The 15771-nt window shown below is 38.4% G+C and overlaps 1 protein-coding gene across 5 annotated transcripts in view; it reads left to right on the top strand.

The window, feature by feature from the left end:
* The window catches only part of ARHGAP15 (Rho GTPase activating protein 15), a 333818-nt gene that overhangs the window by 216495 nt on the left and 101552 nt on the right, over window positions 1-15771 (top strand). For all 5 annotated transcript variants that reach the window (XM_051622745.1, XM_051622748.1, XM_051622746.1 and 2 more), the window contains one exon: window positions 9270-9347. In XM_051622745.1, coding sequence (XP_051478705.1) covers window positions 9270-9347 — 78 coding nt within the window. The remainder of the gene's footprint in view (window positions 1-9269; window positions 9348-15771) is intronic.

The raw sequence follows: 15771 nt of genomic DNA, 5'->3' as shown, positions 1-15771 counted from the left end.
TGAGACTAATTTAATCTCTCACTATTGTGAAAGATGGGAAAAGATTTGTCCCTACTGTGCACTAAATTCTCTTTAAAATCGGCATTGGGAGTAAGGGATGTTTGGAGAATCGTATCTGTCCTGTAGCTTTTAACTACAGCTCCTACTGGTGTAGGACCTGCCTGGAAGTCCTGCATAGTCCTAAGAGGAAAGTCAGTTCCCCCTACCCCCCAAGAGCAATTGCCCTAAGAATCTTGATGTTGCTCAGAAAAACACAGGCATGATGTTGGTGATGATGGATCCCCAAATGAAGCACAGTTCAAGTGAAGTGGGAGGATTTAGCAAAATGCATAAATTTCTGGTATGCTACTGTCTGCAACAGGCAGATCTTCAGCCAGTTTAGTGAGCATAAGTTACAGCTGGCTTTTGCTGGAATAGTTTATGCTCTTGACCCTCCTCAGTTGTATAGCCAATTGGGAGTTGTCAGGCTACATGTGTTTTTAAACTTCTTTCAGCTAAATCAGAAATCCAAAAGCAAAATACAGCTCTCAGCAGTATCATGTGGAGTTGTGACACTCCCTGGAGGGCTCGGGGTCCATAAACCAATGAATGGATTACAATGAGGCATAAATGTAGTATTTTCATCCATGACAGATATAATCTTGAGCCTGTATTTTTCATGTTCCTTAACTCTTTCCGAACGTAATGTGTGACAGAAAATGTCTTGTAATGTGCATTGCAGTAAATATCAGTCAAGTGTGCTTTATTGTTGAGCTCTACATGTTTCCAGAAGTTAACAGGCACAGCTGGGATATAAGAAATGGCAATGTTGTATATATTTCTTGAACATACAAAATACCTTGGCTCTCTTCTCCCCCACCCTCTACATTACATCCCCAGCTGTTCAGATCATGTCACACAGTGGGTGAGTTTTTCTTCCATCATCAGCTTCTCCTAAAATGATAACCTTTATTCAGGCTTTCATCCTCCCCAAAATAAACTGCATTATCCCCATTGTCATCACATTCAAATTAGACTATCACAGTGTATATTGTGTGGCACAGAGTAATAGAAATGGTAGTGGCTGGAAGGTGATAAACAGGTAGCTGTACCTAGCAGAAAATACTGTGTGCTGGTATTTAACATCTACTGATTTTCCTACTCAAATCTCTCTACGTGAAATTCTCCTCTCTCAGTCACCATCATGTCATATGCCCACAACTCCAGTCAGACAGTAATTGGGAGCTGCTCTGGGGACATGAAGCTGATTATATCCCAAAACTGTTGCTGGTGGTGGACCATTCAGCTTTTGAAGATTCCCAAAAGACATTTTGGACAAGCAGGAGAAAAAGTATACTTGATAAAGTAGCAGAGAACCATAAAAAAAACCCTATTTAATTTTAGATAAATTAAGCATTGTTCAGAGTGGTCCTGCTGACCCCTACATGAGACCAGTAACTGCAGCAAATGAGAGGAAATTGGAGTAGTGAAGGAGGTATTAAAAGAGAAAACAAACAAGCGAACAAAAAGGAAATAGACATTCAGAACATTAAATACTAATGTGTTACAGAGGGAGAATAGCTATTTCCAAACATTTGGTAATTTCAGATATTATACTGTGTTGCATAAAGTAAGACAATGTTACTTCCTTTTAAACTGCCATTCTATTTAAACCAGTGAGCTGATGTGTGTGCTTGAGGTCTGTATTTGGTAGGGATTTTTCCCCGTTAGCATAAACCTTGTTGATTTAAAAAGTGAACAAAGCTGAATCAGGTGGTAAATGTATTCATGTAATCATTTTCATTAATAAGCCGTTATAAATAATAGAGGGAAGGTTTTAAGTGTATAATTTTCTGTAGCACAATTGAGATTTTTCCACATCTTCAGCAGTAAGTTAATTAGAATCACCTGCATTTTCTTGGGCGGACACCAAATGGATTGCAAACAAAAACAGATTAAAATAGCTGTAGCTCATGGCATACAGATGACAAGATTCACAAAGAGGACAATCAGGCAATGAAAACCTCCTCTTTTTCAGGCATTTTTAAAGGAAATTCAGCTCTTCTGAGTCGCTGTAAAAAGACGTTTGTAAGTGTTTCGCTGAAAGACTAGAATGGCTTTGTTTCTGATCCCATGATGAGTGAAAGAAATGTTTAAGAAAGATCACTTTACAGAGAGATTCAGACTGAAATGTGATGACTGTGATTCAAGCCAAGCCAAAAATTACAGCTCAGAATTAAAGGGGATGGACGTGGCTTGGGAATCCATTTTCCCACATTCCTGAATCTCAATCATCCCAGCCAACGTTTAAAAGAAAATACAGTGGAAAGCAATGAGGTCACTTTGTTTAGCTGCAAGAAGTGGGACCATCAGGATGGCAAAAGTATATGTTGGAGGTAACAGCAAAATTACAGTGAACGCGCCGCATGTTCGATGGTTTCATTCAAAATAAGCAGCTTCTAAGCTGAGTCTTGTTTCTTGCTACCAGGAGCCTCCTGAGTAAGTATTGTTGTTCCTGGGGCTTTTAGACTGTAAACTTCTTGAATGCCAAAACAGTGCAGCACAATAGAGGAGAAGAAGAAGGCAGAGCGGGCTTGATTTAGGCACTAAACAGCAGCCCTGCATGGCAGTGAACAGTGTGCTGGTTTAAATTGCACTTGCTTTGTACAGTAGCTGCCCTTATTTATTTGTATATAAATATCTAAGTGGAAATTCTACCATCAAGTGATGTGAAACAGGGTAAAGTACATCATCCATCATATACACTTGTTACTTCTTCTCAGTATGTAATGCTCATATTCAGTGTTGTAATTGCTCCCATTAAACAGTTTCTACAGGGTCTTGGAACAATAAGATCTTAGTCAAGCTTTTCTCCTTCCATTGGCTCTTGAAGTTATTACTACAAGAAAAAATGAGATTCTCTTTTTATGTAGCAATGCCCCTCATCTTCTTGATATTATTGCAGTCAAACATAGAATTATTTCTTGTTAGCTAATTTCCTAAAGAGATTCACCAAACCTCATGTCAGACACCTCCTGTAGAGTAATTTCTTAGCTTGTTAAGAACTAGTACAATTTCTCCTTTCTTTCCCCCACTATCTCTGCCTTTGCTAAATTCTGATGCAGTGTTCCATTTCTGCTAATAATTGAATAAAGAAAATCTTGTTCATGCTGCCTTGAATTCAGACTTGTCTGTCGTGGGTCCTGCAGCTGGGCTGTGCTGGTCCTGAGTCCAGTACCTGCAAACCCTGTGAAAATTACCAGTGGAGTGGACAGCTCTCCATCCTCTCTTTAATATGAAGCATTGAAACATACATTTTATATTTAAATTTATTTGCTTTGTTGTGAAGTACAGTTCTCTACTGAAGATCCTATTTGTGCTGCATGAAGTGGAGCAATCTCTTCCCTGTTTCTGTTTGATACTCCTCTTTCTGTAATTCAAGGGATCAAATTAGTCATCTTTGCTAGAGCACTGAAATAAGAGATCATGTTCAGCTAATTACCTGAAATGCCCCGAGAGTTCAACCTACATCCAGAGAGTTGGATGTACCCTGTGCTTCTCTGTATAAAAACATTTTACCAGACTGTGACCATTTAAGATGGCCGTTCCAATCTTCTGGAACTTTACCTGTCCTCATCATTATTTAGTATCTCATTGATCTTTGTGTCATCTACTTACTTTGCCAAAAGAAATTTATTTTTTTTCTCATTGTTCACATCCCAGATAAAGGTATTAGATGGCACTGGACTGAGAGCTCCACTCTTGGAGAGCTCTGCCAGTTATGACCCTGTTAGCTGATATCTCCCATTAATTACCACATTTTGAGTTCTGTCATTGAGCCAGTTTTTAATCCATGTAATATATGCCCTGTTAATTCCACAAAATGAAAGTGCTTTAATCATAATGTCATGTGGTACTAAGTCAAAAGCCTCATGGAAAGCCAAACGTACTATTTCAACAGCATTGTCTTTATCAACCAGACCTGTCAAAAATCCAATCCTATCAAAAAATGCAACAAGTTTGCTTGTGAAGGCCCTGATTTCCATGAAACCATGCTGCTTGGGATTAATTATGTTTTGCTATGAATTATTTGTTCATAGGGTCCTGAATTAATTATTTATGTAGACTGTCTGGGACTGAGGTCAGTCTAGCCAGTCTCCAAGTACATCCTTCCAACGGCTTTTACAATATCAGAATAACTCTTATCTTGTGCCATTCTTTCCCATTTTAGTAATTTCCAAGTATTTCTCTGTATTTTATTTGCAAGTGAGAGACCCAGGCATATCATGAGCACCGATAAATGAGAACTGACCTTTTTATGACAGTGATTGTCTCTTTGTTCTTCAGATTGACTTTCAATATCACCCACCATTTGGTCTCCTAGATTTGTTCATCCTTGTTTGTTTGGTAGAACTATCTGGCACACACTTCCACGGAAGATGAGTAACTTCTCTGGACTAGGGATGGGACCTGTTTTCATATCGGATGTCGGCTGGGATGTTGTTTTCAGCCTCATGAATGTGATCTTTTGAAGGGAGGAGTACAAGAAGTGGATTGTTACGGTGATCAAAAGAGAAGTTTTCCTCCAACGGAGGAGAGCAAATCCCAGAGTCGGCCTCTGGCCCAGCTCTGGGAGCTTTAGGGCATGCTAACTCCACCCAACACCACACCAAAAAGCGGGATAGAGATGTCAGCAGCACTGAAAACCACACTGAGTGCAGACAGCCTTACGTTCAAAAAGGAGCTGCTTCTTGTTTCAGCTCAAGCTGATCAAGCTGTGTACCGAGTTTGCTGGTTCAAGTATCTTCAGCTCACATCACCACCCCAGTGGGCACTTTACATCCCTATGCCTCTTTTTTTTTTTTCTTTTTTTTTTCTTTTTTTTTTTTCTGCTAATGCCTTTATGTTTTTTCTCTCTGTGGTGAAGCTCGGATTTGTTTTGTTGTTCTCATCGTTTTCACAGCTGATTTCCATGGCATCAGAAAAAAACCCACACTTTTTCCTTGGACATTTACCTGAAACTTCAGGTAACTTTTGTAACCCTATCCAGATGCCTTATTTTTTATGTCAAATTCTAATGTGTCAGTTTTATTCTTATTTTCCTTCTACTGGAAGACAAATATCGATCCTTTTGTGAAACTTTATTATTGTAGCATATTGTTTTGTGGTGTTTTTCTCATCAGTCACATTATCTTGATGTTTGTGTGTATTTCCTGCATTCACTCATTTCTGCTTTAAATGCTTTAATGCCTCATTTTTGTGCCCTTAGTAAACTTAAAAAAAAAATAAAAATTGTTTATGTATCAGATATTTATGGTAAGATGCATGTGAAAACAGGAGGAAAGAATTACAGTTTTAGGGAGAACATACCCTGATAATGACCTCTTAAATATTTGTAAAGATAGCCCTGGGCATCTAAGCCCACAAAATAGTTTATAATACAACAGCTTGATTACATAATGATACTTTAGTTTTAAAACGTATGATCTTTCTGTTTATGGGAAGGCATAATAGGCTCCTTTGAAATACAATATTTTTGCCCTGAACATAACTGATTTTAAATGAAAGGACTAACTAAAGAATGCCTTTCTTCAAGTTTGTGCTTCACTTTGTTGTTGAATCCAGCACGATGGTTTCTTTTACAAAACTCCTACCAGGCCTGGGGATGACCACACCTATTTCAGGATACATTAATTGTAAAAATGTCATGGGCTCCTATGCAGGAAGTTATCTAGTACCAGTTAAAAATGGTATGTTTCAAATTCTAAATCTTGTGAAAAAGTGGAGTAACAAATTTCTGTGTACCAGCACCCTCCTTCCTCTGCACACAGAGAATTTCCTTTTATATTCTGTCTGAAGATATTGTCAAACATAGATTAAGCTTAGGCAGAATGCAATGTGATTTGGGAGAGGGATTTGTTCTGTGCACCAGAAAGGAATTAATGAGAACATTTAATTCAAGAAAATTTAATTTTCATAAACATGAGAACTGCTTCAAACAATATCACAGTCTAATGTTTTAAAACGTATGTTTGGATAAATATATCACCAAATCTCTCCTTTTTTCCTGTGTTTTTACTGTTTCTCCGCTCTACCTGGTTCCATGGGTATTTTCATTTTGTCTAGAAGCAGGACTGCAAGAAATGCTCTTAATTAAGTGGTCTTGTAACATCTTCTGTGTAGTTTTTCAGAGTCAACGTGACATTCATTATTGTTCAAGAATCTCAACGAAGCTTGAGTTCGGTTGCCTTTTACCTTTCTCATCATGAGTAGTTGTATGATTTTTTAAATGAAAGTAGTTAAAATTTACCCATCGTTTGACAGCTAAACTGATGTATTCTTGAGTAAGTCCTTTTCCTGCATTTCTTATGCTATTACAAAATTTAGGGTCAAAATACTGGAGTCGTTATCTGGCTTTTGGGTGTCATTTCTAATAGCTGGTCTGTCCTGTTCTCTCAGGTTCCTCATTAAAACAAAGTTGGAGATTAGGATATAAGGCAAATAAAATACTCCTCTAGGGCAAAATCCAGTGATTCTTCTCAGATAAACCCCACTCCAGAACACAAGAATCTCACCCTAGAGTGAACAACAGTTGGACTTTATTACAATGAATATTTTTGCTGAAACGTTCCTTACCACTAAACTTAAATGCCAGCACCAGATAGGAAACTCTGCAAGGCTTTTGTTTCATCTTGTTCCCTAAGTATTTATAGCCTGCCACGAAGCAACACTGACAGCAGTGCAGGGATGTTTTTATTCTTGATAGAGGTGCCCTTAAAAGTGAATTTGCTTTGAAAATTGTTCACAGAATCAGGATATTAGAACTATGAAGACGTGTTTCTCTTCCTCTTTTGTGCCTAATTGGATTTCCAAAATAAGTTGTTAACAATCCAGCTAAGATAATGTGGTCATGAAAAGGATGTCCAAATCCACCAATTTGCGTTGGTTTGGCTTAACTTTCAAAGCTCTTGCAGCAGAAAGTTGATGGCACGTGAACACTATAATTGCCTTGATATTCTTGGATTTATTTTTTTTCTCTCCACCATATTGTGTAGTGTCCAAATGAAACACTCAGTTCTAGACAGAAGTAAATTCATAACAATAATGATGCACTTGTATACTCCAGATCATTTTGCAAGATGTAATATCCACCAATTTACAACATAGTTTGTGATTTTCACTTGCTCTGGATAATTTATGTGGGTTCCAAGTCGATGTTATTAATGTGAGACATTGCTGGTTCACCCATAGTGACATGTATTGCTTTCAGTTCCATATATCCAAAAAGGTGAAGAACTGAATTGAGCTTGATCCAAATAAAAGCTAACATTCTTTTTTGAGGCTTGCTTGTTTGTTTGTTTGTTTGATTTTTCCTCTTTACTTTCTGGTTGAGAGTTCAGTTTACATGATGCAATTCTTAATCCCTTACCACAAAAGTCCCACATTCCTATGCTGGGAATTACTCTTGCTCTCTCACTCTCCCTTTACTAAAACAGATTGAAGCTCTTGAGATTTAGGATAGAATTGCGTTACTTAAACATTTTAGTAATTTCCATTTGCTCATATGTTACATATCCAGTAGATGGATAACTTCCAAGTGTTCCTGATTACCAAATCCTTTTTGATTTCTCTTAAATAAACTTTTTCTTTATCCCCCTGTAACCAAAGGGGATCTTCCTGAAATGAATCATCGCTCTCAGTATTATGTTGCAGGACACCCACAGGTGCAGGATAGAAAATGGTCTATTAAAAGACATAGATAACCAGTGTATAATACATAATTATTATTAGTTTTAAAAATAGATTATTTAATGTAAACAAAATCAGGATGTTCCTAGCAGGGTAGATATAAAATAAGAACTGCATTTTGTAGAGAGATAAACATGCAAATAAGCAAAAGGCTTTATTTGGCTTCATTCTGCATCAAAAGGAAAAGTAAATCCTCTAAAATGTTTCAAGATCAGTGAGGAGTACCTCCAAGCCATTAAGTCTACTGGCTGTGGCACTCATCTGCCAAGGCATGAGAGGCAAGTATCTTTGAAATAGGGACTTGAACTTCAGCTTGTTCCTATTTAAGTGTTATCACAACTGGCTTTCTGGGCTTTTGCACTTGTTTTCACTCTTTCTTGTAGTTCCGTTTTTTCCTTTTTCCCCACCCCAAATTAGAAAAAAAAATAACTCCTAGATTTGTTATCAGGAAATATTTCCTGAAAAGTTTTGGTTTTGACAAATTAGTGTTTTCCAAGAGAAAGGCTTTCTCTGAAATTGCTTGCCAAAAGCTAATTAAAACTTCTGTTCCAAGCGATGAGTAGCCTTAAAATAAACCTGTTCCGTGTAGATTCTCTTAGCTTCTTATGTGCTTGCAAGTTTGACACCTGAAATGACAAAGAACACTTCAGTGTTTTCAATTTTTAAGCTTGCAGATTTGGTCCTTGTTGCACAATAGCTAATTCTCCCGGGAAAGGAGAGCAGTTCCCATGTGCTTTGAAATGCTACAGCTATGCAACCGGGGCTGGGAGTGCTATTTTAAACAGTCATATCAGCCGAGCTTGCTGTAGGAGATAATATGTCACAAAAGGGAGTATGACATCTAGTTTCACCTAGAAGATAAACCTTGAGTAGATATGCAGGGAGAAACAAGACTGTCAGGTTGTCCTTGAAAAGAATGGCCTATATTAATGAAGAAATGTACTCCAGGGCATATGCTATTTGGGATATTTAATTTCATCTTCAAACTTGTCTGATCTGCTTTGAAGAATAAAGTAGAGAGATGGTAGTTGTGTGTAGTCTCACACACGTCATGATTTCAGAGTGGGTATCTCACCGCTTTATTTTCAGAAAGGTCACAGCCCCAGAAATTCATGTCTGAAAACTCAGGCCCCAGACAGAGAAGTTTCCCCAGCACAATTAATATAACCCCCCCACGTTTTGGCAGGCCTAGAGTAGCATCATGCCTATCCCAAACAGCCCTTCTCCATAAGCACGAGAGCCAATTCACTCTTCCTCTCCTGTCACACTCAAATGCCCTTGCAGAACCATCCTCTGCTGACAGAATTACAAGTTAATTATAGTTAGGTGTTTTGTATTCACTTCAGTTAATCTGCCACTTTTATTTCTCGTTGTTGTTTTAGTCATCCAGGAGGCACTTCAGTTATTGTCAGGTGGATTGTTTCTCAGTCTCTCCCTGCACTGCTCTTCCTCAAAGTTGTTAGGGTGCTTCTGGCTTCCCGACAGACATACAAAGAAAAATACTTCTATGATCTAAAATGAAATATGTGTTTCTCTTTCAGGTCTAGATGTTGATGGAATATACAGAGTTAGCGGCAATCTGGCAACAATACAGAAGTTACGATTTGTTGTCAATCAGGGTAAGTGATTCCTCCACCCTGGTAATGTTTTGTTTAGTACTTAACTGTCTCAGATGACAGTATTTCAGAATCTGCTATACATTAGTGGCATAGAGCGATGAGCTGTGCTTTGGAAAAGAGGGGAAAGGGAAGGTAGAAAAATATTGCACTGAGGGAAATGTCAGCTAGGAGAGAGGATAAAACAGCAGAGTAAGCAGAGGAAAATAGTAGTTGAACAGGAGATGAGAAGCAAACAATCAACCAAACAAAAGAAAAAAAACAAAACAGAAAAAAGAAAAAAGAGGAGGAAATGAATACTTGAAATAAGGTGGCAAAAAACAAAGCATATGTAGGAGCTGGAGAATCAAAGTGGGGGGGGAGGGAGATTAAAAGGAAAAATAGCAGATTGTTTGGATGGTAAAAGTTAAACAAAACCAAAAGTAGAGCAGTAGGGAAAGGTGCTGAAAAGAACTGAAAAAGAAATACTAGAATCATAGAATCATGGAATATGGGGTGTTGGAAGGGACCTATCAGGATCATCGACACCAACTCCTGTGTAGGGCACCCCAAGAATTACACCATGTACTGAGAACATCATCCAAGAGGTAGTAGAGTACTGGCTCTGTCAGAATCAGTGGAAGATTTACCACTGGTTTTGTAAAGACAGAGATTTGAACCCAGGAAATGAGAAGAGGATAGATGAATATTCTGAGGACTCGAGAACCAGAATTAGAATCAACCTATATATATTTAGTGAACATATTTCCACAGCTTCCACATATAATTAACATATTTCCACAAATAGAAAAGAAGATTTTTCACAGCTGTGGCCTAACTGAATCTGACATTGATCAATAGATACTGTTACAGGTGTGGAAGCTAATATTGGGAGCTAATTAGGATGTATGACAAATACATGCACCTCTCCAAACAGTTCATGACTCCTGACAAAAACTAAACATTCCTGCATTGAATAGCTTAGCAAATATCGTTGATGACAGTGAACCTCCTGATACTACTTAATGAGAAAATAAAAGTGAGCTTCTAAGAAATTAAGAAAAATCCCAAATCTTGAATTGCATTATAGACTGTATACACTTCTGAATTAATCAAGTATGAATGCGAAGCTGCTGCAACATTTTCTCCTACATTTTATTAACTCTTTTAAAAGTTACCTAGAGACTATTACCAGAACTGCTGAATATTGTGTATTGTCTGTGTGTTCTGGAGATGACAGCTGTTGGAGAACAACTTCCTCGATTAGTTTTGTATTATATGGAAACTAAGACTTTTGACTCAAAATTTCTCATGAAATTGAGAGATGTGAGAGATGTAAAAGTATTCTCACCTTCAAGCCTCCATTTACATCTCTAGGGAAGGTTTCAGGGGAACAGTAGATGTTTGCCACCTCCTCAGCTGCTCCAGAGCAGTCTTGTCTTCAGCTGAAACTGGAGGATGAACTCTGGTTTATGAGGAATTAGTATTTATGCCAGTAAATGCAGTGAGACCAAATAAATCATCAGCCTCATGATTTTGACTCATTTCGTGGGTTCCCTTAGATTTATAGTTGTTGAGTATTTGTGTCTTGATAATGTAGTCTGCCTTGGCTTTCAAACGAATGTACACTGTATTTTGTTTGGAGACAGAGAGGCAAAACCAGGATTTTCTATCCTTCTTCACTGCCTAGGATCTTTGCTCAGGAAAATATGCACCATAAAAATAACGGTCCTGTCTATCATGTCTCGTGGCACCCAGAGGTTAAAGTACTTGAGGTTAACATTATTGCTCAAGTTTTCACCTAAAACAGATGGGCTGATACAAAAAGGTTAGACAGAAGTCAAAGATGGCATTTTGCAGCACAGAGGTACCAGGTACCCTTTTTCTTCTGGTTCACACCACTGTGAAAAATGAATATATGTAGGTGAAGTTAATACTACATCCAAGCCACTCTGTCCTCAAGGTCCTGTTGTCCCCTGTCGATTAGATCCTGAGGACAGCAGCAGTTTCAGACTGTTTTGTGAAGTAAATAAAGTTACTTGGAAAACTAGTATCTGCTCCCAACCTGTTTCTTTAAAGCTCTGCAGTGGAATGATGTTTAATAACACCATTGCCACACATTATTTTTTCACTCAATAATTATTGTCACCTCCTATATTCAATCCCCACACCTTTATTTTTCTGTAGTTATCAGTGGTAAAGCATTATTTATATACTTTTCCCATCTATATTTTTATTATCATAGCTAAACTTTAATTTGATTATAAATGCAAACAAGTGTTCTGAAAAAGCCTGTTTACATTGCAGAGATGGACTGTGCAATCAAGTTCTTATATAGACCAAAGGCTTAATGGGCTCTTTCTCCCTGCTTGCTTTGCCATTGTGTTACACCTACATTTATAGGCTATAAATAATATGTATCGCATGGAAAACTAAAGATCATAGAAGAGACTCTAGGCTGGCTGCCATATCAAAGTATTTTTTATTAGAATAATCATTAATTAGAATATAGCAAAGCTTTATTTGGCTCCTTTTCCTATAGTAAAATGTCATCTGTAGCATCAAAAATTAAATAAGAGAGAAGTGATGAATACGAGAGGAAAACAAAGTAAGAGTTGACAGCTTCATCCTTAAAGGAGAAATAAGAACAGTAAAAAATCTAAAAAGACCCCTGAAATTCTAGATTTTTGGGGGTGAGGAAAAAATATAACCTCTCTCTGCTTAAAATCTCTGAATATACCTTGTGTTTCTTTCTCATTTCTCGAGGTTGGCAGGTCCTGAAGAAGGCTTTGACCTTGCCAACAGGAGTATCAGCAGAACAAACTACCTTATTTACTTTATCCCTTTCACAGTTTTCTTTTTTTCTATAAAAGTCCATCGATATCACACCTTTTTTGCTTCTGTGCAACAGGATTATCTTTTATCTATGATTTATTTTCCCATTAAGAACTGAAAAGATTAGTTGATCATAAGAGGACCAGGCTATAACATCTCTCAGCACTTTCGAAACTCTAAGTCATCATTTTTCAAATCACTGAATCAAGGCAGTAGAAGCTGTTTGGACCAAAGTGACATCAGGATATTTGTACCTTTCTTACTCTACAAGCACTGAAAGAATTTGGGTTTTAGAAACTAAGCTACCAGTCATTTCACTATTTCTGGCTGAGAATTTACAGTAAAGGCTTCTGTTATAGCCAGAGACATTAGACAGGGATGTCCATGCCTCTTAGGCTTTCCATATTATTGGTTAAGTCTAATAGTTTCAAGCTTTTGAAATACTTATACATATATATATATGGACATGGGGGTCATCAAGAGCAGTCAACATGGTTTTACCAAGGGTAAGTTATGTTTAACTAACCTCATAGCCTTCTATAATTACTAGGTGGATAGATGATGGTAGAGCGGCTGATGTGGTCTATCTTGATTTCAGTAAAGCATTTGACACCGTCTCCCACAGCATCCTTGTAGATAAGTTGATCAAGTATGGGTTTGATGATCAGGCAGTGAGGTGGATCAAGAACTGGTTGAAAGGAAGAAGTCAGAGAGTTGTAATCAATGGGGCAGAATCTAGTTGGAGGCCTGTGACTAGTGGAGTCCCTCAGGGGTCGGTACTGGGACCGGTGTTGTTCAACATCTTCATCAACGACCTGGCTGAGGGTACATTCTGTGTTATCAGCAAGTTTGCTGATAACACCAAGCTGGGAGGAGTGGCTGACACACCAGAAGGCTGTGCTGCCATTCAGAGTGACCTAGACAGGCTGGAGACTTGGGCGGGGAAAAACCTGATGAAGTTCAACAAGGGCAAGTGAAGAGTTTTGCATTTGGGGAAGAAAAATGCCATGTACCAGTATAGGTTGGGGGCTGACCTGCTGGAGAGCAGTGTAGGTGAAAGGGACCTGGGGGTCCTGGTAGACAGGAGGATGACCATGAGCCAGCAAAGTGCCCTTGTGGCTAAGAAGGCCAATGGCATTCTGGGGTGCATTAGAAAGGGTGTGGTTAGTAGGTCAAGAGAGGTTCTCCTCCCCCTCTATTCTGCCTTGGTGAGGCCGCATCTGGAGTATTGTGTCCAGTTCTGGGCCCCTCAGTTCAGGAAGGACAGGGAACTGCTTGAAAGAGTCCAGTGCAGAGCCACAAAGATGATTAATGGAGTGGAACATCTCCCTTATGAGGAAAGGCTGAGAGAGCTGGGTCTCTTTAGTTTGGAGAAAAGGAGACTGAGGGGTGACCTCATCAGTGTTTAAAAATACGTAAAGGGTGAGTGTCAAGAAGATGGAGTTAAGCTTTTTTCAGTGAAGACCAGTGATAGGACAAGGAGTAATGGATACAAATTGGAGCATAGGAGGTTTAAGGTGAATATCAGAAATTTTTTTTTACTGTGAGAGTGACAGAGCACTGGAACAGGCTGCCCAGAGAGGTTGTGGAGTCTTCTTCACTGGAGACATTCAAGTCCCGCCTGGACTCATTCCTGTGTGATGTGCTCTGGGTGACCCTGCTCTGGCAGGGGGGTTGGACTAGATGATCTTTCGAGGTCCCTTCCAACCCCTAGGATTCTATGATTCTGATTCTATGATAAATGTTGGCACTTTAATCCCTAAATTCTTGAGGGATTTTATGAAAAATCTGGAGATTTTTGCTGATTTTAAGCAAGATCCAGCAAGTTAAAGCCTTTACAGATATTTATAAGGATAATCTTTTACTTCACACCTGTAGGAAAAGGACTAAGTTTATAGAAATGGGTCTGTTAAGCCATATAAAATATTCTGGCAGTTTCAGGCTATGAAGATGCTACTAAACAGATCAATTGTTTTGGCCCAAAGCCCCAAGGGGTGGCTAAACTGGGCTCTGGGCCAATAAGCAGAGGTGGGGGAGTCACAGGTGGGGCTGCTTAGGGCCATTAAGGCACAACTATATAGAGGTGGAGACAAGGGGGAGATGCTTTTCAAGAGCAAGCTTCTGATCTCATAGAAGATGCCAATAGGGAGGCAAAAAATGCTTGCAGAAGAAAAACTAAAGGGAGAACTCTTCATCCTTGAAGATATGAAGATGTAAGTAAGAGTTTGTATTTGTGGTGTGCTCCTTGCTCTGGGTGAACTCGTGTTGATGCACAGTGTGATTTAATGGGATAAAGACCTTCTCTGTGCTAAGTTCTGTGAGTTCCTTGTTGCCTTCCATGCTTCAATACCTGGGAGAGGAGGTAGGAGATTACTTCTTTCTGCTTTCTGTGCTCATTCCAGCTCGATGCCTGGAAAGGCATTCCATTATTCTGGATGTCAAACAAGTAATTTTCATGAGTACTAAATTACCTGAAAAAAAAAAAAATTAAAAATAAAAAAAATAGAGCTAGAAAGGGTTCATAACACATTGTTGAAACAGTAGGATTCTGTCTTACTGCATATATGTTCAGGGAAACTAACCACAGAAATACAAATTTCAACACTTATTGGTTCATCTGGTAAGTGGTGGTTCATACATAATACAAGAGAGCTCCTAATTGTCTTGATATCCGATGCTTTGTTTGCAAAATGTTTGGTATTTGCTGTACAGATGACCTTTGCATCCTGTTATTTCATTTGAAATACCTTGTGTGTTAACTGCCAAACACCATGTACCATCCAAAGGTCAATTACTGTGTTTTTATGGCTTGGTTGCTATCCTCATGTATCAAAGGTGGGGGGAAAAAACGTGAATTTTTACAGATGCTAAATATGATGTTCTGGTAGAGAGGTACTTTTTCTCATGGATCATGGAGAAGGACAGTCAAAGATATCCAAATTGAGAACAATGTTGGGGAAAATGGTGAATTTAATCTTACTCTGACATTACCTTGGGCTAACAGAAATCATTTGGGCAAAAAGGATTAGAATACCTCTGTTTCTTCTATAAGAATATCCTGAAATAGAATTCAGTTTAAGAAAAATTTACAGTAAAATCTAAACCACAAATACATGAACTGATTGTGAATATTTATTAACGAAACAATTTAATAATAAAGAAAATGCCTACTTGATTAATTGTTACAGAGTAAAAATTACAATAAAATTGTCTTGATCAGTGCTTTGCAGGAGCACCATTACTGTCTGTGCAGTTGTTTAACAAGGATTTAATTGGAAAGATAAGTGAATGCACATTTAAAAGTATTGTTAATTTGCTTTATAATCACCCCATCCTTCACAGTATTGACAGCACCAGGCACAAACCCCTTTCTCTTTTTGCAAGTATTATTTTCCATATGTGCACAGTAAATTCTGAAGCAGTAATTGGAAGTTTTATGGATTGCGACATACCTAAGTCTTTGAGTTTATAGGTGCCATATCCCCTCTCTAAAGGTAGCTCAGAGGTGGCATTTGAAGTAAAATCATTGCCTTTTTTACTACTTGTGGGATGTTTTGGAGGTTGTGATGTGGTAGTTTTTGGGGGGTTTGGGGTTGTGTTTTGTTGTTGTGGG

Source organism: Apus apus, chromosome 6 (genome assembly GCF_020740795.1).
Source record: "Apus apus isolate bApuApu2 chromosome 6, bApuApu2.pri.cur, whole genome shotgun sequence".
Classification (NCBI taxonomy): Eukaryota; Metazoa; Chordata; class Aves; order Apodiformes; family Apodidae; genus Apus; species Apus apus.
Note: the sequence above shows the minus strand (reverse complement) of the source record. Positions and strands in the feature narration are given on the sequence as shown.